The 26030-nt window shown below is 44.9% G+C and overlaps 2 protein-coding genes and 1 long non-coding RNA gene across 3 annotated transcripts in view; 2 read left to right on the forward strand and 1 right to left on the reverse strand.

The window, feature by feature from the left end:
- The window catches only part of LOC111958761 (nucleoredoxin-like), a 60905-nt gene extending 38988 nt beyond the window's left edge, over positions 1-21917 (forward strand). Inside the window, 9 exon segments of the mRNA XM_023980027.1 lie at positions 9314-9431; positions 12403-12536; positions 13992-14092; positions 14389-14453; positions 14456-14494; positions 15328-15424; positions 15426-15505; positions 16229-16353; positions 20711-21917. Coding sequence (XP_023835795.1) covers positions 9314-9431; positions 12403-12536; positions 13992-14092; positions 14389-14453; positions 14456-14494; positions 15328-15424; positions 15426-15505; positions 16229-16353; positions 20711-20893 — 942 coding nt within the window. The 3' untranslated portion in view covers positions 20894-21917.
- Positions 21918-22479: 562 nt separating this feature from the next.
- LOC111958768 (rRNA methyltransferase 3A, mitochondrial-like) lies at positions 22480-25210 on the reverse strand. Its single transcript, XM_024134902.2, is given in 10 exon segments — positions 22480-22793; positions 22795-22914; positions 22916-23182; positions 23184-23244; positions 23455-23513; positions 23515-23614; positions 23706-23727; positions 23729-23951; positions 24153-24273; positions 24899-25210. Coding segments are annotated over 10 exon segments (1116 nt in total). The 5' UTR covers positions 24933-25210; the 3' UTR covers positions 22480-22684.
- Positions 24269-25635, forward strand: LOC111958786 (uncharacterized). Its single transcript, XR_011474868.1, has 3 exons — positions 24269-24877; positions 25411-25460; positions 25594-25635. It is a non-coding gene; the product is annotated as an uncharacterized lncRNA (long non-coding RNA).
- Positions 25636-26030: the final 395 nt, after the last annotated feature.

Consider the following 26030-nt stretch of genomic DNA (forward strand, 5'->3'; position numbering starts at 1 on the left):
ATGGAGATCAAGTCTCACAATGTAACCAATTTCACTGTAGGTTTTAATCTGGTACCAGGTATGGAGGAACGGGACGAGCTACAACTCTTCTCCCAGAGGACAGCACAATAGATGTATACTGTACATGTCAGTCCATTTCTGAATAAAATGAATGTCTGGGAGGCAGAAATGTGGTGATCTGTATCTTTTTTATTCATGTTCACAGAGGTGGACGGACACTTTGGTCGACGTTTCACCCTAGTGGCTTTTTATCAAGACTGTCCCATCTCTTTATGACATGCATTCTGTACTGTGAATGTGATGTGGGTGTATTGTAGTAGAGGTGAGAAATCGGTCTCAGATGCCTGCTGCGATCCAAGGCTTTATATATATATCAGGCCCGGATAACAGTGGGGGGTGGGTGTCTATTGACTCTGGTCTTGCGGCGTTGTAGCCAAATATCTGGGAGCTAGCTGCCACTGGTCTATAGTTTATGATGCAGTACAGTCGCATGGCCAGTGTCACTGTGATTTACAACCCTACTCATTGGCCTTGGAGAGCACAATGAAACCTAAAATACCTTCACTAAGATGCACTATATATCTCTCTCTGGGGGTTACAGTGTGTGTGTATAGCTTCATTGGATCATTTAATAACATTGCTCATGCTCTTGAGGAGCCTTAGTAATGTTTCAAGGACATCAGAAAATGCTATATTTTGTAAGGTCCCATCTAGAAAGTCCAAGCCCAGCACTATCAACACGTTGGCCTTATTAAGACATGCACACAATAACTGCTATGTAACACTAACATGATGCATGATGCCAATGATCTAACAATCCTAGTGTTTCAGTAAACTTAAGTATAGGAAGGCAGAAATCTCAGGAGATGGTGTGTTCTGAAAGATCTACATGATAATGTCTGTCCATGTAAAGCAGCTGTGCTGCCTTATCAATATTAACCCCCTGTGTTGTGATGGGACCTGAAGCTGGAGGAGCCAACCCAACCAGTCAGTCTCTCTGTGTGCATCCCAAATTGGCACCCTATTCCCTTCTATAGTGCACTACCTTTAACCAGGGCCTTGTCAAAAGTAGTGCACTAAAAAGGGAATAGGGTGCCATTTGGGATGTAGCATCGGTTCTCTAACAGGGAATAGGAGGAGGAGTGGGAGTTAAACGTGGGTCAATCAGGGGTCAAAAGAGGGAGGGAGCTGTGTAAATGCACTAAGAACCAGTGGACCGAAGCCACCAATCGAGCCTAAACATAGAACCCTGTTTCACTTTGTTTATGTAGCTAAATGTATCCCTCTTGTTTATTTACTAAAAGCATCGGAGGGTGTTCAGGTTTTCTTAGTGGTTTCTCATGTGTGTTATAGTAGGCTATGCATTGGTAATGTTTTCTATTCGATCATCATGGAGGCTAAGCAGGTGCCAGCAAAAGCTTAATGTGGTCTTAACAAGGTGTGTGTGGCATGTGTTTTCAGGACGTGGTGTTTGTGTGTGTTTTTGAGTTTGAGGAGGATGCTGGGCTGCACTGTCTAGCCGGCCCCATGCCAGGAACCACTCCATAAAGTATTGGATTACACTTTTGCATGAGAGAGTGGGATTTGAATTACCTCTGGCAGGCGCCTGGGACACCAGGAAAATTTGCCCTGAGGGCAGTTCTCTCTCTCTCTCTCCCAGTGGGTGAGGCAGGCGGGCCATGGTGATGCCAATCTCTAACGGACTGCGGCAGTACCATTGGCCAGACCGAGCCAGAACCTCTCTCTGCTATCTTTATCTTTGCCGTCTCTATCTGAGAGAGCAGCAGGCCTTGACGAGAGGCAGCACGACAGCAGCTTAAATTCACACTGGAGGCTTTATACAATAAGTGAGGGCTGTGAATATTGTTTCATTATATTTACTAGGCAAGGTCAGTTTAAGATCAAATTCTTATTTACAAGCCGAGTGCTTACAACTCGGCCAAACAGCCAGACGTGACTGTGCTAATTGTGTGCTGCCTCGATATGGGCACTCCAATACGGCTGGATGCTGATTCAGGATTTGAACCAGCGGACTGTAGTTGACTTCTTTTGCACTGAGGATGCATGGCCTTAGACCACTAGCGCCACTCGGGAGCCCCACCACTCATTGGCAAAATTGAAACACAAGCAGACGACACTCTTTGTCCTTTGAAAAACGACTGAAATGTATAAATATTGTGTGAATGTTTGTTTCCAGATTAGAGCTGTTTTCTTAAGGGAAGTTAAGTCCTCTCTCGTACCACAATACTAACTAGTTATCGGCGATACTGGTATCGTCGCGGCCTACATAATATACTGTACTGTGGTTTGGGGACAGATTTTGTAATGAGCTCAGTGGAATAGAGAGACCAGAGGCCTGTAATGTTAATCAAGGATTCTGACTGGGAATGTCTGGTGAGGGTGTGAGGAGACTGGATGAATCTGTTCTGTTCCACGTCATCTGCTCCCTCCGTCCCTGTCTAAGCACTAGAACACAGGGCTTCTATCCAATATGCCTCATATTTTACCCGGTTCTCCTCTATTCCCCGTGAGGCAAAGGCTGAAAGCTCCACGCAGAATGAATAAGCTGCAGACGGTTGAACACTACATCAATGTAAATGAGATCAAGTTGGGATCCAAATGTTATTTCCCATTGTTGAGGACCGAACTCTATAGTTTCTCTGCTGTCTAGCCGTCATCTTGGGGGATCTCATTTTTATGCAGTCGCTTTGTGAGAAACATGGAAAGCTCTAAGTTATAGTATTGTCCTTTTACAAAGTAGCCCATGGTTGTGCCCCAAATGGCACCCTATTCCCTATGTAGTGCACACATTTATTTTTTTAACAGAGCCCTATAGGCCCTGGTCAAAAGTAGTGCACTACATATGGAATAGGGTGTCATTTGGGASACAGATCAGCTCTCCTATCTCCTTTCCTGGTCCTTCCCAGTAAACCTTCATGGCCAGGGCTCAGGCCGCCTGCAGGCAGGCTCTACAGAAATACCCAATAAAAGATGGACGCTTTGGTCTGGAGTGGGCTGGACGAACAGACAGACCGACATCCTCTATCAGCCTGTTGAAAGGCAACAGGAGAGACTACTAGATCTCTCATGTCCCTGAGACATCTAACAGGCTAGCTTTACTTCAAATACCACCAACTAAGGTTTTATCGACTGAGTGAATGATCATCTGACCACTGGTGTCTTTGCCATCATGGGTATTAAACGGGTCAGTGCGGAATCCTCAGCAGCGTTCGAACACAATCTTGTTCTGGCCCGCTGTAGAGACACGTCCCCCCCAATCTAACAGAATGCACATGGAAACAAATTCCTCTTGACAAGAATGGGGAAGTGAGTTAATTCAGGAATGCATTGCTCTTAAAGTAAAATGCATTGTGACATAGCATATTTGGATTAAGGGAATGCAGCCTAATTAGGATTCTGCTTGTTCATTAGTTGAAGAGACATGAGTCCAGAGAGTCTTAGCCCCATAAATGTCAGAATGCAAGATAAAGTACAGGAATGCCCTCTAGACCCTGATAAATAAGTTCAAACGCAAACTAGCTAGCCACTATCAGATGGTGAATTGTTCTGTAGGTACAGCCTACAGTACTCTGTGAAAGGCCAAAGCTTTGATTCTAGAAATAGCTACTCTGACTCCCTTCATCCTTTTGTAGTGTCTGTTTTAAAATGCCCATCTGTGTTATTCTTAAGTATTCTATTGAGAGATAAATAACTTCATCCCTGCCAGTACTCAGCAGGGTGGAGCACATGCACTCCTTTGTACGCTTTTTGAAATCCCTTTGTGACTGCTGTGTTTGCTAAAATGGGACTGCAATGTGAGCGTTTGGCCAGCGCCTCAGGTCTGGCCGCCTGGGCCAGTGAAAGCAGGTCTGTGTGGAGTCGGCGCAGGAACAATGAGAGGTGAATGGGGACGATGACTGGAGGAATTTCTTCCACTCCAGCTCTCTCAGCAGGAGTTCTCTCTCTGTTGTCAGCCCAGGGGAAGGGAGAGGAGGTGGGGTCGGGGGAAGAKACGTCAGTAGGGGTTCAGATGGGTGGGAGCGGGTCAAAAGTGAAGCAGATGTGTCTGTGTGAGAGCATTGGGAACACCAGTAGTAACTCTCGTAACTACCCCCACCCCTTTAATCCCCCACAGTGTTGCTACTAAAGTGCAACAGTGCAAAGAAGCATGGAAATGATTACCATCCATGACACCAGACATGGATACAGTACTACTGTATGTGGACAAGTTGGGCAACTGAGAATCCCCCCCCCCCCCTTCTTTCTCCTCATTCCATAGAATGACATGCAGACAGTGTGACATTACTTAGTGAAATCACAAGACTCATCAGTGGATTTAACAAGATCAGTTTTTGACAGGCAGTCGGAGCTTTCAACCTTTTCACCTCATGCTGAACATCTCTGATGTGAGCTGCATACAGAGCATTGCATTAAGCTATGGGCCTGGCGATCTGGCCCTGCTATGCACATCTACACGTCCACATAGGCAGATGTGCTGCTCCCTCAGGGGCCTCCTCTCCTCTCCCACAGCCTCCATAAGTGGAACCGCAGTCATGCGTGATCCTATTAGCGCCTAGCGCTGGGCTTTGGGATGCATCCCAAATGGCACCCTAATCTCTTTACAGTGCACTGGTAAAAAAAAAATAGTGAACTATAAAGGGAATATGGTGCCATTTGGGATGCTACCTAGTGCTGGACTAACGCAGGCTGCGTGTGGGAGAGAGAGAGAGACTAGGTCTAAATGGATTGTTAGTATGGATTTCCAGCTCTCCCGGGTCTCTAAGCAGTTGCTTGGGTCTCGCTGGGGGTTATTGGCACATTTGATCTAGTCTAGTGTGTTGGTCTGGGTAATGAAAAGGGTTGTCCCCCTAAAAACATGCAGGAGGAAAGGGAGATGTATAGCAGACACGCGTAGACTGATGCTTGGGTCTTCTATTTCTTTGGCTCTTGCACAGACCCAGACTTTCCTACAGTAGATGATTAAAACACAGCACAGTGGATATTCAATACTGATTAAATCATTTCCTCAAGATTCGAAGGAAATCTAGACAAACTACAGAGATCTGGTTTGGAGACGGCCATGTATGCGTCCCAAATGGCACCCTATTCCCTATATAGTGCACTACTTTTGACCAGAGCCCTCTTGGCCCTGGTCAAAAGTAGTGCACTATATAGCGAATAGGGTGCCATTTAGGACATAACCCATGTGAAGAAGGTTGGAGATGAGCCCTGGCTGGGGGATAAGTTTAGTTTGGACACAGTGATTTATGGGTGTTTGTGGCTCACCGTGTCACCAGTTCTGTTTATTGTCTCTGCACCTTATAATACACCCCACTCTGAACAGTTGGCTTCAGACTTTGACCGTCTGATTGGAGTAAGGTACCAGAGGGAGTGGCTAAAGCTATTATAGGGACCACTATGGCATCACATTCCTCTGTTTAGTAAACAGAGGAGAGAAGGAGTAGAAAGAAGTACACTCTGTCACTGTGTGCACAGCAGAACCTCTACAGATTCTGAACAAATGTTGCTATTGTTTTCAACATTGTTTTCAACATTTTCAAACATACCACTCCAAAACATGCATGCCCTTGGGAACATTTGCTGTTGCCTTCAAGACTGCAAAAACAACTCCCACTGTGTAGAACTGAGGTTCTCCTTTTGGTGTTGAATTTAGCCAGCCTGAGGAAGAATCACCATGAGAACACACACAGCAAGTCATCTTGTTTTGCCTCTAAACAGAGTGACATAAGTATAAATGAATGACTGTTCCATACCTCTTCCAGTATGAATCATCGTCTCTCAAGGTGGTGAAATGTATGTAGCTGCCATCAATGAATGAATGTAGGTGATGTAACTGTCGTAATTACCAGGCCCATCATCTGCCCTGAAATCATGATAACACCCCCAATGGCTGTCACACACAGCCTAGCCTCCAGGCGGATCTACAGCTGACGTGATTTAGTGTCCTGCTGTGCTCTGAACTGCAGCCAAACCGCCAGGCAGACATAATTCCGGATCATGCAGTAAATTAGCAGTAGTGAAAGGATCGAGGCTGAATCGGCTCCGAGGTCTCTCTGCCTCTCCGAACCAATCTCTCTTTCAGCAGTGCTCTCTATGAACCAGGCTCAGACTACAGCAGAGTGGGGCTGAGAGAGGTTCAGATTTGGTACACACACTAATAGATAGACATGCATGTATGTATGCACATTGACATTGTACACTTACTGTACACATTATACGTATGATGTATATTTTAGACAAACTCTTTATAAACACATGTAAAGTCACACTGACCAAAGGGGACGTACTAGGATATATTGAGGCAAACATCTCCTAGTCTGTTTAGTTCATAACAGGACAGTATTTGAAACATGCAAATAGACCTTATGATTCCATTGGCCCTAGAGCATTTTTAGCTAACTATGATTTTGCATATATTTTGTTCAAACTTCAAAGTTATGTCTCCAAAAAGACCAAATTTAGCAGACTTGCCTGTACAGTAGAATTGCTGCAGGCAGCGCTTTTTGGTCAAGCTATGAAATGCTTTTAGCAATTCAAAGCCATGCCCTTTTTATATATTACACTATTAAAAGAACAGATACTAGTTTTCAATTTCAGTTTTCCAATGTGCTTTACTGTAGTCTGGCCATTCTTTAAACACCTGTCCTATCTCAGCTCCGTGAGGACACTTCAGGGAGTTGGCATGGGTGCTGTTCCCTGACATTTCCCAGCTAGTGCAGATCTTATTATTCTCTAACTGTCATTGCCTTCTCAAGTCTCCTTATCTGCATCCCAAATGGCACTCATTTCATATATAGTGCACTACTTCTGGTCAATAGTAGCTCACTATATAGGGAATAGGTTGCCATTTGGGGCTATGGCCTCTGGTCAAAAGTAGCTCGCTATATAGGGCCCTGAAATGAGTGGTACTATGGAGGGACTTCCAGTCCCACAGTAGAGATGATGTCTCCCCCTGTACAGTCCCTACAGGGGGGACCCATACCCTGTAAAATGGCAGTCTCTCGTAGCAGTCTGAGCCTGCCTTCCGTCTGCACGTCAAAACGCTAACTTTGCTCCTGAAGTGAAGTCATTGTTTTCATTAGAAGAGAAACAAAAGGTTTTCATCAGCCAGGCCTGGACTGGAGCAGAACTGGAACTGAACCCAACTGGAGGCTTCCGCCACTGAGCCTCATAGACAGACTGCAGACAGGCCTCACTCCTACATTTTGGCTCTCCCTTTCACTGAAATTACTAGACCACAGTACCATATAATGATTTCAGCACTATGTGCCTATACCAAATTGTCTGGACTGGTGCGGTCCTTGGTGTATTGGCTTGGCAATCTCAAGGTCACTGGTACAATTCTGGCTCAGACTTGCTATCAGACTTTCAAACATCAATGTTTCTATACTTCTCAGACAATTCTCCGAAAAGTGACCTCTCTCAGACACTCAGTGCTACTCTTCAGGAGCTAGTCATTTCAAGCGACACCCATCTTCCCTCTGATATGGAAAGTGAGTTTCCTCTGCGTGCTATTCTTGATGTGCTCTCTGTCGAGGACAACACCGAACGTACACACTATAAATAGTCCCAGTTTCAAACACACATTTGCGGTCATAAAGAGTCTGTTTACGGTTTTATGCGGTATGTTGTATGTTCAGATCAAGACACAACATACAGTCACAACAGTCATTATACARTGAACAAAAATATAAACGCAACATGTAAAGTGTTGGTCCCATGTTTCATGAGCTGAAATAAAAGATCCCATACATCCACCTGACAGGTGTGGCATATCAAGAAGCTGATTAAACAGCATGATCATTACACAGCCACACCTTGTGCTGGGGACAATAAAAGGCCACTCTAAAATGTGCAGTTTTGTCACACAACACAAMGCCACAGATGTCTCAAGTTTTGAGGGAGTGTAGAATTGGCATGCTGATTGCAGGAATGTCTACCAGAGCTTTTGCCAGAGAATTGAATGTTCATTTCTCTACCATAAGAATTTGACAGTACGCCCAACCGCAGACCATGTGTATGGCATCGTGTGGGCAACTGGTTTGCTGATGTCAACATTGTGAACAGAGAGCCTCCCGAGTGGCGGAGCGGTCTAAGGCACTGCATCGCAGCACTAGAGGCGTCACTACAGATCCGGGTTCGGTCTCCAGTTGTACTGTGTTTCCTCCAACACATTGGTGCGGCTGGCTTCCGGGTTAAGCAAGCAGTGTGTCAAAAAGCAGTGCTGCTTGGCAGGATCGTGTTTCGGAGGACCCGTGGCTCTCGACCGTTACGGGAGTTGCAGCGATGGGACAAGACTGTAACTACCAATTGGATACCACGAAATTGGGGAGAAAAAGTGATTAAAATGTACCWCTTTTTTTAACATTGTGAACAGAGTGCCTTTTTAAAAGTTATCTGTGACCAACAAATGCATATCTGTATTCCCAGTCATGTGAAATCCATAGATTAGGGCCGAATGAATTTATTTCAATGGACTGATTTCCTTATGAACTGTAACGCAGTAAAATCGTAGAAATCGTTGCATGTTGCGTTTCATATTTTTGTTCAGTATAATTAGATGTAGTGTGTGTTCCTCCTCCATTTAATGCCTGTGGAGGTATGCTTGCTTCACATATTGAACAGACAGAATCATGTACAGTGTTGTCTTCACTTGAAGAAGGATCGGCTAAATAAAGTGCCACCCACAGTGCGAGGGTACAACATAGAATAGTATGAGCCTAAAATGACTACGATCTAGTTATTCTCTTTCTATGGGGTGTGGTACTGTGGCAAAAGGTTTTTATCAAGTGTGGATTTTCCTGCTCCTCTTACCCCGTGTTGCTCTTATTCATGACACAGCAGGGGCAAAACGCTCCTTGTGAATTTCCTCCTCTGCCAGTTCCTTTAAAGTTAGCTGTAGTGTGATTCTAGCCTTCAGCTAATTCACTGCAGGGTGACTCTCTGCTGCTGTTTTATTCAACCTGGCTCATTTTCTAGTCCCTTTTATACTTCAGAGAAACAGCTTGCCTTGTAAATAGATACTGGTACTTCTGCACTTTTGGTGTAGTGATAGACCTACAGCCATTTTCACTGTCAACTTTTGGATCAATGGATGTCTGACAAATAATGATTTATCAACAGATGTTATAAACTAGATGGAAAACAACTAGTAAGATGTATGACGTTTAATTACTTTTCTCTTTCTTTGTTTGATTTTCTCCTTGTTGCTCGGATGATTTACCAGAGTATAGGTGTCTTATACTAATGGTATATTTTCCATTCATCTCCTCTGTCCTCTTTGTCTGTCCAGATGAAGCTGTGGAACAAGTACAAGGTGACCAGTATTCCCTCGCTGGTGTTTGTGGATGCAGCCACAGGGAAGGTGGTGTGTCGGAACGGACTACTGGTGGTGAGAGATGACCCCAAAGGTAAATCTCCTCAGTCAGCCTGAGCCTCAGCACCTGAGAAACTGCACATGTACCGGTACACACAAGCATACAGTTTATTACATGCAAAATGCCTCGCCAGAAATTTCATATTGAAAAGTTTCTGTGCCACATCCTTCACAGAGCTGGCCATATTTCTCAATTTCTGTACTCTTCTGGTATTGCATGAATATTATGAAGTGCCCCCTCTTACTCCCACATCTGCAGACCTACAATTTCCCGACTTTAAAGTGGGAGATTGCCTGTTAGCAAGAGCAGGCTTGCATTCCTTTCTGGTAGAGAGATGAGGTTGTCATCTCATGGCCCAAAAAAGCTCAATATTTTCACATCCTGGTCTTCAGAGCCCTTATTGTACAACATGAGAAAGGCCCATTAGTCAGAGAGGTGGAGAGGGAGTAAGGGAGTGGAGAGAGGTAGTGTAGAGTATCAAGCATCGTGGCAGTAGAACCCGTGGTGCAGGGGAATGGATTTCACATGAGCTGAGCAGACTTTCACATGAGTCTGCCTAATGAATCCCAGTCTCCCTCCCAGCCCACAGTAGAGTACATACTGTATAATTTCCATGATTCATTAACTACCAACTACAGTAGAAGTGGGTAAAGAAGAGATTCATCTTCTTGCTCCATCCATCCACCCCCCCCCCCACCCCCCCCTCTTTCAGAGTTGTTAGAGGGGGTGTGTAGTGTGGTAGCGGTGGCAGGAAAAGGGGTGTGTGTTTGTTTGTGTTGTGGTGAGGAAGGGAAACAGAGCGGCTACAGGCGGGGTAGTAAGAGTTTGAGGTGGGCTGGGGGGGAGAATTCAGGACCCTCTTTCAGCATTATGAAGGAGCATAGCTGTCTTGAGTGGCGGAGCAGAGGAGAAGTTGCCAGGAAGGAGTGCCCTTTTTACAGTGTGAATGGGGACAACAATAAAAGGCCCTGCCTAATGAAGCCCTACAGAGGAAAATAACCTTTACAGCCCTGCCTACAGCGCTTTATTTCTGATTACAACTTTTTATTTGGTCATCCCAAATGCATCTCTAGTGCTTGACATTGACAATGAAGACACCTTGAAAAAGAAACAAGAGAGAGGGAGGGAAAGCGAGCAGGGAAGGCTGGTAGCGCTCCCTGTATGGGAAATGGAAAAGCATGGCTTTCAATCATCATTAAAACAACATTTTGCATCTGTTGTGCGGTCCCATTTCCAAACGCAGATGTCACAGAGTACAAAGGAGKTTGTGAGTAGGAAACATGCTGGGTTTAGATACAGTACCAGTTAAAAGTTTGGACACAGCTACTCATTCAAGGGTTTTTCTTTATTTTTACTATTTTCTACATTGTAGAATAATAGTGAAGACATCAAAACTATGAAATAACACATGGAATCATGTAGTAAACAAATCAAAATGTATTTTATATTTGAGATTCTTCAAAGTAGCCACCCTTTGCCTTGATGACAGCTTTGCACACAATTGGCATTCTCTCAACCAGCTTCACCTGGAATGCTTTTCCAACAGTCTTGAAGGAGTTCCCACATATCACTCTCCTTCTTGGTCAAATAGCCCTTACACAGCCTGGAGGTATGTTGGGTCATTGTCCTGTTGAAAAACAAATGATAGTCCCAAACCAGATGGGATGGCTTATCACTGCAGAATGCTGTGGTAGCCAGGCTGTTTAAGTGTGTTTTGAATTCTAAATAAATCACTGACAGTGTCAGCAACAAAGCACCCCCACACCTTTTCCCTCCATGCTTCACGGTGGGAACCACACATGAGGAGATCATCCGTTCACCTACTCTGCATCTCACAAAGAAAGACACAGCGGTTGGAACCAAAAATCTAAAATTTGGACTCATCAGACCAAGGGACAGATTTACACCGGTCTAATGTACATTGCTCGTGTTTTTTGGCCCAAGCAAGTCTCTTCTTCTTATCGGTGTCCTTTAGTAGTGGTTTCTTTGCAGCAATTCGACCATGAAGGCCTGACTCACACAGTCTCCTCTGCACAGTTGATGTTGAGATGTGTCTGAACTCTGTGACGCATTTATTTGCATATCCTCTGCAGCAGAGGTAACTCTGGGTCTTCCTTTCCTGTGGCGGTCCTCATTAGAGACAGTTTCATCACAGCACTTGATGGTTTTTGCGACTGCACTTGAAGAAACTTTCAAAGTTCTTGAAATTTTCCAGATTGACTGAACTTCATGTCTTCATGTAATGATGGACTGTCATTTCTCTTTGCTTATTTGAGCTGTTCTTGCCATAATATGGACTTGGTCTTTTACCAAATAGGGCTGTCTTCTGTATACCACCCTCCCTTGTCACAACACAACTGATTGGCTCAAATMCATTAAGGAAAGAAATTCCACAAATTAACTTTTAACAAGGCACACCTGTTATTTGAAATGCATTCCAGGTGACTACCTCATGAAGSTGGTTGAGAGAATGCTAAGAGTGTGCAAAGCTGTCATCAAGGCAAAGGAATCTCAAATAGAAAATGTAACTTTTTGGTTACTACATGATTCCATATGTATTATTCTACAATGTAGAAAATAGTAAAAATAAAGAGAAACCCTGGAATAAGTAGGTGTCCCAACTTTTGACTGGTACTCTATATGTATGACAAATGCTGGCTACAAAATGGTGCCGGGAGATAGGGAAGCCGTGCTTCTAGCCCCAAGGCAACTTTGTTATTTCTTACATTAATTGCCCAGAAAAATAATTTACAAGCGTTTCACTACACCCGCAATAACATGTGTATGTGACTAATAAAATTAGATTTGATTTGATGTATCTAATAGCTGTTCCAGGGGGGTGGAGAGAGCGAGTGCTCTGATTTTTGAATGGGCAGTTTGTCACACATAGAAAAAACTCTTCTCTGTTCACTAATCAGACCCTTGGCTCTCAATATCCTTTCTCCCTAACACCAAACCCTCCCCCCCTCCCTTACTCTCTCTTCCCCTCTGTCCTCCCTCTCAGGCCTGGAGTTCCCCTGGGGGCCCAAGCCCTTTGCGGAGGTGGTGGCCGGCCCTCTGCTCAGGAACAACAGGCAGACGACAGACATCAGCTCCCTGGAGGGCCACTATGTGGGAGTGTACTTCTCAGCACACTGGGTGAGTGGTGGGGGGCCAGGAGGGGCGCATAGACACACACACACACAGGGAGCGGGGCAGGGAGGGGGAGCCTCATTTTCCCTTTCAGGCACCCAGCTGTCCTCTGATATGAGCTTTAGCCCTGTTAAAACAGAGAGGCATCAGTGAAAGCCAGGGCAGGGTGGCAGGGCGGCAGGGCGCAGCGGGAGGAAACACAGCAGCCGGTAGCCAGGGGATGGACAGAGTAGTTAGGGGACTTCCATTGTCTGGGACTACAGTAGCTAGTTATTCCACTCCTTGCTGTCATCACCTACTAGTGCTCTTTAAAGTGGGCAGTGGGCGTCAGACCCATTGTTTGTCTCTATCAGTGCTGGGCTTGCCCATCTGTGTGAAGGTCGTGAATTGGTGACTCATGAAAGGCTTGTGTCAATTATGAGCTGCCAGTGCTGGCTTCAGCTCCAGAGACAAGCCAGCAGCAAGCCATGACACACTCAGACTAGTCCACTTTCCAAACCAATACAAATTGGTACATTTTTATTTGTCACTTCTTTGTAAACAACAGGTGTAGACTAACAGTGAAATGCTTACTTTTCCAACGATGCAGAGTTTTTTTTATTTTTTTTAAATCTACAAAAAATGTAAATAGTGACACGAGGAACACAGTGAATAAGAATAACGAGTAAAAATTACATGACTATATACAGGGAGTACCAGTACCATGTCGATGTGCAGGGGTATGAGGTAATTGAGGTAGCTATCGTATAGGTTTGTGTATTATTTTAAGGCTACATTCCCCTGTCTTACCAGCGTAAATCCACCCGCCATTAGGAAACAGTTACAAGCGTGAAATGGCCAGCGGATTACTTTTTACCAACGACCTGAAGTGACCCTCGGCAGGATAGAGTAGACACAGTTCCTCACTGACTTTACGCTCGTCTCTAGCTGTGTGTTTCACTGAGACTGAGAAAGAAAATGGAGGTTGATGAGTGAGACTGGTCTGGTTTGTTTTATTCAGACACAGCTCTGCCGCAGCTGGCACTCTGATACCACCTTAATGTCGGTCTCTGTCTCACACACACACACACACACACACACACAGAGCCAGCCGCGCTACTCTACTTCCCCTAATCCTGTAAGGGAGAGACAGGAAGGGAATACAACACACACACACTAGACCAGAGACCATTCTCCCTCAAAACACTCACAACAACAAATGCCTCCAAGCCAAGACCATCCTGAGTTCCATCCTGGGTACTTAGGTTCTCACATTTGAATGGGCCAGGAAACAAAAGGAAACGTTAGTCCTGGTTTCTGGTGAAACATTAGGGTGAAGTACTGCAGAGATGTAGGGAGAGAGAGAGTCAGAAAACACCATGTTATCATTATATACTGTTCTATATAGACTGATCCATTTAGGTCATTCTGGAAACTAATGGCATAACTTGTTGAGTGCGTCCGTGTGTGTTGTCCCTGCAGTGCCCTCCATGCCGCAGTCTGACCCGGGTGCTGGTAGAATCATATCGCACTGTGAAGGAATCGGGTCAACATTTTGAGATGGTGTTTGTCAGCGCTGACCGGTATTCTTCACACCTGCGTATACATCCTCTCTCTGTCGCGCTCTCTCACGCGTATATACATACATACATACATACATACATACATACATACATACATACATACATACATACATACATACATACATACATACACACACAACACACACACACACACACACACACAAACACACACAACCACCACACACAACACACACACACAACACACAGAGTCTCATGCTCCTCTGATATGTTCATTGAATTGACTGAATAACGGAGTTGACAGTGGAACTGAGTTTTGTGTTTGCCAACCAACACAGGTCGGAGGAGTCCTTTAAGCAGTACTTCAGTGAGATGCCTTGGTTGGCAGTTCCATACTCCGATGAGGCCGACGATCACGACTCAACAGACTCTTTGGAATACAAGGTACAACACTGTCTCTGATGTCTCCTCCTGTACTCATATACTGTAATCCTCCTGGACATGAGGCTGAGTGAGTATCAAACACTAGCGGTCTGGCTTAATAATGTGTTGATGTGGAGAAGCGGCCTAATGGCTGTGCTGGGTAGGGAACAGTGAACAGATAGCCCTGAAGCTGAAGGAATGTGGGCTGGTAATCAAGTTTACTGTTCTGCTCGCTGAGTAAGGGTCATCTCTCTGTCTCTCTGTCTCTGTCTGTAGAGAGGAGTAGTGTGGTTGTAGACAAAGTGCTGGCTCATTACCTCTTCTGGCTGGATGTTCAGAATGCTTGCAGGACTGGTCGATACTGCCCCGCTTCCCCATTCAACCCCTGTTATTCACACTGGCCCCCACTCATCACCACACACACACCTTCCTCCCAGCAAACACACACTGTGCACTCTGTGTCTGATAAGGCTGTTAATACACAGTGATATTCTAATCTGAAAGACTGGGACCGAAAAGGGTCGGGCGTTAAGAAAAATCAGCGGGAGTCTGAGAAGAGATGAATGGAGAGAGGGAGGGAACTGGAGAGAGTTCAGAGAGCAGAGGACGGTCAGAGCCTCAGGGATTAAAAGCTCCTCCATACCACACAGATAAACAGTGAGAGTACAGCCATATGTGGTGAGAGCAACTGGAAAACATGGAAGAAGACGAGGGGAGGTGGCAGAGTGAAAATCTACAGTTCATGATTGTTCTCTCCCCCCGTTTCCATATTTCTCTCTTTCTTCCTCTTTCTCCCACCCTGCCTCCCCCTTCTCTCTGCTCCCTCTCTCTCTCTCGTTCTTACCTCCTCCCAGGTATTCCCACCCTTATTCTGCTGGACGCGGAGGGTCACATGATCACGCGACAGGGCCGTGTGGAGGTGCTGAATGACCCAGAGTGTCGGCTCTTCCCTGGCACCCCGGCCCGTACTGGAGCTCAGCGAGTCCAACGCCGTGCAGCTCCACGAGGGGCCCTGCCTCGTGCTCTTTGTGGGTGAGTAGATAAGTGGATGAACATTTCAATGTCAGTCCCTACCGTGCACCTCCACGAGGGGCCCTGCCTTGTGCTCTTTGTGGGTGAATGGAGGACCATTCAGTGCTGGTTTCTACCAAACCAATCCTTCAGACTATATATAGTAGTACATTCTAAAGAGCATTGTGCATGTAGTAAAAGTGAACAGATCAGTTGTAGGGCCACGTGCTATTTTAAAGTCTGTGAACATGCAAGAGTAGGGCGGAGCGAAGAAACAGAAGAAAATGGTTTGTCTGTCTGTTAGGTTGTTAGCAGTGAGAGAGATGGCAGAGATGGATGCCATCCTCTGCTAAGTGGCTCAAGCCAAAGTGGACAGGGCAACCATCAAGCCAGACGAGACAATAAGACGGCAATGTGAGAATGGAGTGACCGGGTGCAAACTGATGACCTCTCAATTTCAGGCCCTGAGATCAGATCTGAAGGGGTCAGCCACAGACCATCTGCTCTCCTCCTTTTGTCTCCTCACTCGTCTGCTCATCTGTCCATTACTCATCCCCTCAGACCTCTCCTCCTCCTGTTCTCTGCTCATTTACCTTCTTTCTCTTCGTCTCTTCTTCCTGTCCTCTCTCTAGTCTTCATGCCTTCACGCCAAGTTCTCTCCTCTTCCTCTCTCACACGTTCTCTCAACCTTTCCTCTTTTGACTCTTTTCATACTTTTGACACCTGTGTTTCTCTCTTGTTCAGATGCGGAGGAGGAGGGAGAGCTGGAGCCGGCGAAGGAGCTGATCCAGCCAATTGCAGAGAAGATCATGGCTAAGTACAAAGCCAAGGAGGAGGAGACACCACTGCTCTTCTTCGTGGCTGGAGAGGTAAGATAGTGGAGACACGCACAAACACCTCAAGCTGACCTAGATGAGAATATTCACATTTGATGAAATCTGTCTTAGATTTTGGCATTTTAGTTGTTTTGCATTCCTGTCTTGTGTACTGTACATCTCCTCTACTGTGGGTGTCTGTGTCTGTGTGTTTGCTTGTTGCTATGCTCTGGCATGATGTTCCATCTGCTTTAGTTATCACATATCATAATCCTCTGGTAGAGAACATGCCACTACTCACCAACCAACATAAGCTACAGTATAATGTCAGAGGGGCCGTTTCTGAGGGATGAAACCCCCTTTCACTTTTATGTGAGGCACACCACAAGGCCCATGGCCCAGAATTCAGCTGGCCGTGTGTCTGATGATGGCTGTTCTCCCTCGATCCTTCCGCCCACCCACTAGCCTGCCCTCAGTGCAGGAGAGAACATGGAGTTTTCTTAACTCTTGTTATCTCTTGCTTTTCCTTCTCATCCTTTCAAGAGCTTGTGGAGTTAGCAGCAGGGACAGCCGTAATTACCAGATTAGCTAGCTCCCCCTCTCCTCCCTCACTCCTCTGCTCACAGGGCTCAGAGCTCGGGGAGGTCAGGACGGTGTCCCATGTCAGATGGTTTAGGTTTCAGCCATGCGGAGCTGCACAGGTGCTCCCTCTCTGTCCTGTCTTACCCTCTGCCTGGCTGCCTGAGGCCACTCTGCTCTCATGTCGGCCTTAATGCTACGGACACAGACAGACCGAAGGACGTTCACGTCACAGACAGACGCTGGGGCTAAGACAACATACTAACACCCTCTCTCTTTACCGTTCACCTGTTTGGGGATTTGTTGCATACTGATTGGTATTTATGTTCATCTGGACTGGACCCATTCTAATGAATGTTACATCACTGAATGAAAGTGAATCTGTTTCTCAGCTGAAAGGTCTGTGTTGCTTTCTAGGTTAATGTTCAGTCTGTGGTAGTCTATAGCAGGCAGGTACAGTTTTCTCATCGTCTGGGTTACATGTAGCTGGATCTGAATTCACCAGCACTCGATCTGTTCCAGACTGGAGTAGTCCCAAATGGCATCCTGTTCCCTATAAATGGCACCCTATTCCCTATATGGTGCACTACTTTTTACCAGAGCCCTATGGGGAATAGGGTAACATTTTGGAGACAGCATGTGTATACCCTGTTAGATATCACTCCCTGCCATGGACCCATTGGGCTCTCTGTTATGCCAGGCTGAGGTTACAGGATGGACCCCCATGCAGCCTGCAGGGCCCTGGCCTGGGTGAGGCCTGCCTGCACGTGGTCAGACTAGGCCCTGTCTGCCAGCTGCTGTGCTGGGGATGGTTTACTTTATCAGTGAGACAGTACAATGCTGGCAGCCCCACATGGAGAGCCTGGCCTGAAGAAAATGAAGGGATCTCATTACCCCACCCTATAAGTCACAGAGAGGCTAAGAGAAACTGACTTGCAACCTACGGTAGGACCATTAGAAGACGCCCTATTCACAGAGAAAATTCATGGGGATTGATGGATATTTGTGATTGCAATAAAGACATATACTGTAAATGTTATGTTTTTTCTATCAAATATATTGTTTTTTCTATCTACAATGTTTTCGATATTATTAACTATGAGATACTTGGTGTATAGTTGTCTTCTTTGCCTTGATCRTCCCAGGTTTAGCCAGGAATAGGAGATCCTGACAATAGTTTAGTCTGCCGCCCGTATCACCTGCTAACCTCCCTGACACCAGGGTTCAAAGGTCATGTAGACACAGAGACCTGTGTCACACTGTGTGTGTTGTGAGCCAGACAGGTTGGCCTCTCCACTAGTTATTTACGTCCAAGCAGTGTTGTGTTTTTAGAAAACACTCGTCTCTTACTGGCAATACAGTTCAACAGTTAGAAGAAATTAAACATCAAGAAGCCAATACCCTCACAGGCAAATCCCTGTCATTTAAAGCAACAATATACCTATTTATTGAATAAAATGTTGCATAACACTTTTCATTAGGTCTAACAGTACTTTACAATGTACAGTATGTAAAGATACAGGTTCTAGCTGGCCTATATCCTATCCTTTGATAGTGATTCTCAGTAACTATGGGTTTCCAGCCTGAATCTCCCAGTGATACAGACTGATAGGCCGTTGTTCAGCCAATCATATCGCTGTGCCGATTGTATCCTGAATTTCACAATGCCTGGAGGCTCTCAAGCTGACCAATCAGTAGGCTGCTTTCCAGGCCGTCTGGCCAATGGGAGCTTCTTATCTTTGCAGGTCCTTATCTGATGAACGTCGTCTACTCTTTGGAATGCCACAGTGCTACAATGGTCAGAATAAACCTGACATGGTGCAGCAGGAGGTTCCTTACGGTAAACGCACACGGGAGCCTTATCACGGCAGTCAGTCAGTGACTGCAGGCCATACGTAGCATAGCATAGATACCCTTTGTCTTTGTATTCAGAGCTGGGCTGGAGAGAGAGAATGGGGGCCAGTCTCTATCACACACACACAGCTGGACTGGTTGCTTCTCATGAAGAACAGTTTACACATGGTTAGCAGCCACACAAAGGAAGACGCAAGWCTTCCCACAGAGAAGAAGACAGCCAGGGAGATTACATATCTTCATATCTAAGAGGCTGGGAGGCCATGCTAACAGAGAGACTCCTGTGATTTATCTTTCTGTGGTTCCTTTCTAAGGCAATGCRGAGGATGTATCTTCAATCTGAGCTTGCAAGAGAAGACTTTATGGAGGATGTGAGGAGTCACAGATTTTCTKAAGCTTGGGAATGTAGCTTGTGGCTACATGAATCATCCATTAAACATCCTCATAAGTGTAGCAATTACTTTAATTGTAATTTATTCTGACGTTGAATAGGTTTAAGACGATCTGCTCCCAGATCAGATGGTAGAGATTCAGAGGAAGTGAGCTCTCCAGATCTTACATGCCACAGGATAACTCAACTGTTCTGCTAGCAGTTTCGCAACAAGTCACAAACTGTTGGCATACATACTTGTCCTTTTTAGGTAACAAAGTGGCCAAACTGGTCGGAGAGCTGATTCAATCCATTTAGGTTTAATTGTTTTACTGCCATTTTTCCAGATAACGGGAGCGTTACTCCAAAAAAGAAAATAAAACATTTTGTGAAAAGCTGTGATTTAATGACAGGGCCAAGCCTTTGCGACAGCGCCAGCTTGTGGTCGTGTTCTGTAACTTCTGTATTTTTAAATKATATTTTCCATATGAAATTGTTCTTTGATCTCTTCCAAGTCTCTCTCACCCAGAGGGCTRAGTTGAGTAGAAATCAGCTCATCCTGTCARGAGGAAGGGAGAGACCATCTCAGAAGATGTCATATACTAATCTGGCATGACAGAGCTGAAATGTGACTTCACAAATCAACACTTGGAATCCTCTTTAACATTTAGAAGAAAAGTCTTGACTGACTGGAACTAATGCAGCTTTGTTGAAGTGGGGAAAAGCTTCCTCTAAGATTACTAACTGAAATGACATGCGGTTGCAAGTATTGCCAAAAAGTGCATGTTATTTTCTCTGAATAATTGATAGCTCCTCCGAGTGGGCTGGGGTGCCGCTTCCTGTCTGCTGTGGTGTTACAGTGAGTTATTCCTGCTGTCTTATGATTGTCTGTAATTCCCAGTTGTTAAAAGGGTGAGAGGTGAGATCAAGCCTGGGACTGCACAAGGCTTGTAAAAAGACATTCGGTGACATAAGTCTGTCCTCACTAAGTCTGTCGTCAAAGCTCCACCACACACCCTGTTTGACTATTTCTCACCAGACATGAGGGAATACACCACTCTCTCCCCCTCCTTCTCACCCACGTGTACACTATCCAAACACGCTGTGATGTGTGTCTGAAGCTTCCCAGCCTTGTAGTCTGTGTGAGGATGGATGTTGTTGGACCCCCTCCTGTCCCCCCCCCAGCTCTCTCCCACAGTGGGGTGCATGACGGAGCCCTGGCTAGTGGTGAACACTGCCTGCAGGAGAGAAAAGAAGAGCTCCCCAGTCTTCAAGCAGACATTGACACTATCACCTTCTATTGAGTTATATTAAGTGCCATATTGTGTGCTGTCCCAGTTTTTTAATACCAAAATCAAGTCAGAACTGATTGAAAGCAATTACGTTTTTATATTCGGTCATAAGGATGTTAGCAATTATCTAGCAATTCCTTTTGCATGACGCAGGATAAAGTGTTTTTGATAATATGTAGACTAGGCCACGCCACTTCACATGTCATCACTTCACTTTGTCATACAACTTCTTCCCCAGGCACAATTGCTACCGCATATAGACAGGCTGGTAGACAAGATTGTCATATGATTATGACTGACCTGTCTGTGTTCCCAGGATGACATGAGTGACTCCCTGCGTGACTACACCAACCTCCCAGAGGCAGCACCCCTGCTCACCATCCTGGACATGTCTGCCCGGGCCAAGTACGTTAAGGACGTGGAGGAGATCACACCGGCCGTGGTGGAGACCTTTGTCCAAGACTTCCTGACTGAGAAGCTCAAACCAGAGCCCATCTAGAGAGCACAGCTAAACTGTCCCAAATGGCACCCTATTCCCTGCATAGTGCACTGCTTTTGACCAAGGTCCATAGTCCTGGTCTAAAGTAGTGCACTATATAGGGAATAGGGTGCCATTTGGGGGACACACCTAGAAACTTATGGGACTGAACCCACACCTCCATCAAACCCTGAACTCCCGGCTACCACCACCAGCCTCCTCTCCAGTCTCCCCCCTTTCTGTCAGACAACGATCTCACTTTTTACTGACATCAACTTGTTTTAGACATGTCTTTCTCTCATGGAGTCTTCTCCTGTGGTGCCTTGCATTGACTACAGCCCCTACAGTAATATATGGACATTCTGTTGCTTTTTGGCTCCAATTGCTTATTTTATCAGTTTCATTATTGGCATTTCTTGATACTAGAAGAAACCACACAATGTTGACCCAATGGACTTGAATTTTCACAATGTCTCTTACTTTTGCCGAACCCTCATTGCTTTTTTTCCCTCCAAAAAGTGCTGGGAAAGAATAAAATGATTGCAACAAATGTTCTAAGTTCTGTAGTTGTAATTTACAAGTATGCAGTGCAGAAAATGTCCTGAACTTCAGTCTGGTGTTATTGTTCTTCTGTTTAAAAGGTGCTGTATAATAGTATGACCGCTGTGCTTACAGTATAGACCTAACAATGTTATGATTTCCCTGTTTTAAAAGGTCATTTTGTCTATATTTGCTTGTTTTGTATTGCATCTGGCTTTGATGCGTGTTAAGTGAATGGTATTTCAAATACCGTGTCATGTTCTCCTTCATGATACGAGAGAGTCTTATCATAATTATGTTTCCATCTCAACCACCATGACATTTAAGATGATTTTCTGTGAAGATCCTCTCTATTGAAAAGGCCAGATATTTTTGAAGGCACAAAAATGGCATTTAAAATCCATCTTAGCAACTAAGTGTTGAAGTATTAATTCACATTTTCTGTCACTCCCTGGTTGTCTCTAGTCATGACTTCACAGCCAWTAAAATTCACTGTTAAGCACAACTGTCTGTCAACTTCCTCTATCCATAAGGCCAGTTCTCATTCACTTGTTCAAGCAGTTTTATTCCATTGAGCAAATGTATTAGCTTGGTATCACCTACATGTGTCCATTATTTATAATGCATCATGACTCCAGAAATAATTGTTACAATTTGTTGTCTTGATGACAGACTTTGTACACAACCCATTTGTTTACAGTGTAAGACAACCAAGTATTTCACACCTTTCAATTAAGTTCTGTTTTTTTACCCTACAACTTCCTTGCCTACAGTAAATGTTCCCAAATTGCTTCAGGTGCCACCCTGTGGTTACTATGATAATTGCTTTCATACACCCATCAGTGAAATTGTTAGATTGACAGGTTATTTCCCTTGCTAAACTGAGCACATGTCCAGTATAGAGATTAAGCAGTCATCTTGAATGGCAGCAGTTTAGTCATAACTGGCAGGAAATATAGTAGGCAACTGTGTGGAGTGTAAGTGAAGCTTACAAAGCCACACTGGCAGGAATTGGAAGATATAATTGAGTAAATAGGCAGACCGGAAAGAACACATTTCACATCGTGGAAATTGTCATTTTCAGCCAAACGCTGATTTTATTTCACTTTTATTAGCCGATTTGAATATGGAAATTAAATCCATCCATATGAGTCAGTCTGACATGAGGTACAGTGAAGTGGTGTCGTGGAGTCAAGAATGTATGCATGGAAAAAGTGACCAACACCAGGAATAACATATCCATTACACTCAAAATGGATTCCAATGGATGGATCATGGAAATTGCACCTTAGACTTATCTTTCCTCCCAGACGTCTCCATTAGGTTCAACAGTTGCCTTCTGCCTTCAAATAGGAGAATGCTGGCTGCCATGGCTGAGTTGACTGTCCACTCCAGGGACCACAGGGATGAACAGTCTTTGACTGGCAGTTCTCTCAGCCAATTGTACGGCTTCCAGACTCAGTCCATGAGTCTCTCCACCAATCACAAGGCCTGTGTTCCCAAGCCCAGCCTTCATGGTACAACTTGGTCTCCGCTCTTGGAAGTGACAGTTTGGAATCTGATTGATATTCCTCATAGTGCATGTCTTTACAATTAGGCCTGCTACTCACCCATCCAAAGTCCCCTGCCTTTGAAGGTTTGTTGGACTGGTTTGCTTCCATGTTCTCAGCTATTTCTCTCTCATAGCTGCTGCAGTTGTCTGCCACCTGGACAGTCACAGACTTTGGCAGCTGGTTTTGAATGTCGTCCCAGTCCAAGCTGGGGAAGACGAAGGCGGAAATGGGCACCCATCGCTGCTCGCAGCACCTTAGGTTCCCAAGCATCCACACAGCCTGTGAAAAGAGACATACACAAGATACTTAGTGAAAGAACCATCCAGAGTAGTGCACAGGTTCACACACTAATTCCTCACTATCAGCTCCTATGGGTGCACTCAAAATGGCCACCAGTCCACCCAATATAGCATCATTGACTTGAATAGGGTGTAACATTTCTATAAGTTGGATTATGCCCATCCCCAAGGGTATATCATCATGACATACCCTTGGTGAGCAGGACATTGTGGCAGCCTGCAGCGACAGCACAGTGCAGGATGGTGCCCAGGGTCCTGCACGTTGTCACAGATCAGGGACAGTGGCACAGACTGACCACGCTGGTCCTGAGGGAATGTCAGCTGGGATGGGTCTGGCTGAGAAAATATGGCTACAAGGGGAAAGTATTGTCAATATACAGTACTTATTCTCAATATACAGTAGAGTATAGAACAACTTCAAAATCATACACCCTAGCATACCTATCACTCCCTTTGGCGCTACATAGGTCAGACCAGATCTTGATGTCCTCAAACTTGACTTTAACCAGAGTGGCCCTCTTCAGTTTGTCCAAGGGGAGCTCACAAAGTGTGTCCACAGAACTGAAGAACACCATCTGGGGGTTGGCACCAGCAGCCAGTGCATTGCAGATCAGATGTCTCCCCTCCAGCAGGATCTTACCCTGGTGCTCCCGAAACGTCCTGGAGCGAGCCACACTCACCACCCTCCTGGGAGATGGCGAGAGGATAGAAGAGGTCAGATACATAGCCTGCTATCTGGACTGAACGTCAACTATCATACAAAGTCTACATGCAAACATACATCACAGACCGTAGTTATTAAACCTCTACTAGCCACTATAATGAAAGCGGATATATTCACTCAATTATCTAACATAGGGTCGATAGCCAACATGCACAGAGACTTACGCCAATCTTTTGTCACCAGGTACGCTCCTTTCGAATTTGAGGCCACCTAGTTGGTCCTTCAGATTGGTTGTATGTTCCCGGCGCTGAGGATGCTTTGCCATTTCTGGCACTCCATGACATGCTGAAAACACGATCAGTGGTCTCAATTTTTAAATGGTCGTTGACAGTGGACTCCCTCATTTTGGGCACAACTGTCTGAGACGTATTGTGCCGATTTGATCTGACCTCTGTTTCGATGTTGGAAATGTCGTCTCACTATCAGGATACAACACCTTCACAGGTCTCATTTTCAATACTCGCACGTATCTTTTTGAATCTACGATACAGTCGTTGCCTTTTTTTCATAATATGACTTTGTTTTGCTGTAAGAAGATGCCTCTCATGGACGTCACCATCTTCTCGAAGAGGGCGTGGAAACGTTAAACAGTGGCATGACGATTGGTTGGTTTATTCCATAAAAAATGGGGGGTAATCCAAGTAAAACGTGTTTTATGTTGGTAATACTGATTTATGTTGGTAATACTGATCTGTAAAATAATATTATATGCTTAACTTTTAATTTAAATACTCCTCGTTATCTTGAGATAGATTTGATCTGCGATTGAGCGGCAAATCATTTTATCTGTACCGAAAAACGTTGTCTTCCATAGAATCGATACCAGAGCAATCGATTGCAAGGTTCCTCATTCGACGTAGACAAACAGAGCGTGAAAAATAATCGTACAGTAAGTACACAGCAAACTCGCCTGGGATATCATGGCTTTGAGGCGAGCCTTGCATTTCGTTTTCAAAGTGGGTGACAGAAGCAAAACGGCCACCTTTTACCGAGATGTGCTAGGCATGAAGGTACATTTCCAGCTCTTTCGTAGAACATCCTCAAACATGTGACCAATAGATTTCACTTGCACAGAGTGTACCACCGTTTTATTTTTACCTTTATTTATCTAGGCAAGTCACTTAAGAACAAATTCTTATTTACAATGACGGCCAAACCCGGACAACTCTGTGCCAATTGTGCGCCGCCCTATGGGACTCCCAATCATGACCGGATGTATACACCTTGGAGTCGAACCAGAGACTCTAGTGACGCCTCTTGCACTGGGATGTAGTGCCTTAGACCGCTGCGCCACATTTAATTAGTTTCTTTCGTTTGTTATGATTTGTGCTTCAATGGTGTTCATAGTGCTGTAAACTCATGTGATATTGGGGACTAGATCACTGTTTTGCCAAAATGTCAAAATCATTAATTTGATTTCAGATTTTGCGTCATGAAGAGTTTGAAGAGGGATGCAAGGCCACTTGTAATGGGTAGGCAGGCTGTCAACTTTACTGTTCAATGTTCAACCAACACCTCTTGTGAAAATGTAATGTTTGAATTGCTTGTGTTGTACAATAGTCACGTCTCTCTCATATGATGCCCTACTTGCTTGTGTGTGTTCAGCCCTTATGATGGAAAATGAGAGCAGACAATGGTCGGCTTTGGTCGAGGATGATCACTTTGTGGCTGAGCTGACCTACAATTATGGATGGGAGAATATCGCCTTGGCAATGACTTCCTGGTAAGTGAATGGTTATTCATGAACACTCATATATATATATATATATATATATATTATACACTGCTCAAAAAAATTAAGGGAACACTTAAACAACACAATGTAACTCCAAGTCAATCACACTTCTGTGAAATCAAACTGTCCACTTAGGAAGCAACACTGATTGACAATATATTTCACATGCTGTTGTGCAAATGGTATAGACAAAGGTGGAATTATAGGCAATTAGCAAGACACCCCCAATAAAGGAGTGGTTCTGCAGGTGGTGACCACAGACCACTTCTCAGTTCCTATGCTTCCTGGCTGTTGTTTTGGTCACTCT

The sequence above is a fragment of the Salvelinus sp. IW2-2015 genome, linkage group LG4p (assembly GCF_002910315.2).
Source record: "Salvelinus sp. IW2-2015 linkage group LG4p, ASM291031v2, whole genome shotgun sequence".
In the NCBI taxonomy this organism is placed as follows: domain Eukaryota; kingdom Metazoa; phylum Chordata; class Actinopteri; order Salmoniformes; family Salmonidae; genus Salvelinus; species Salvelinus sp. IW2-2015.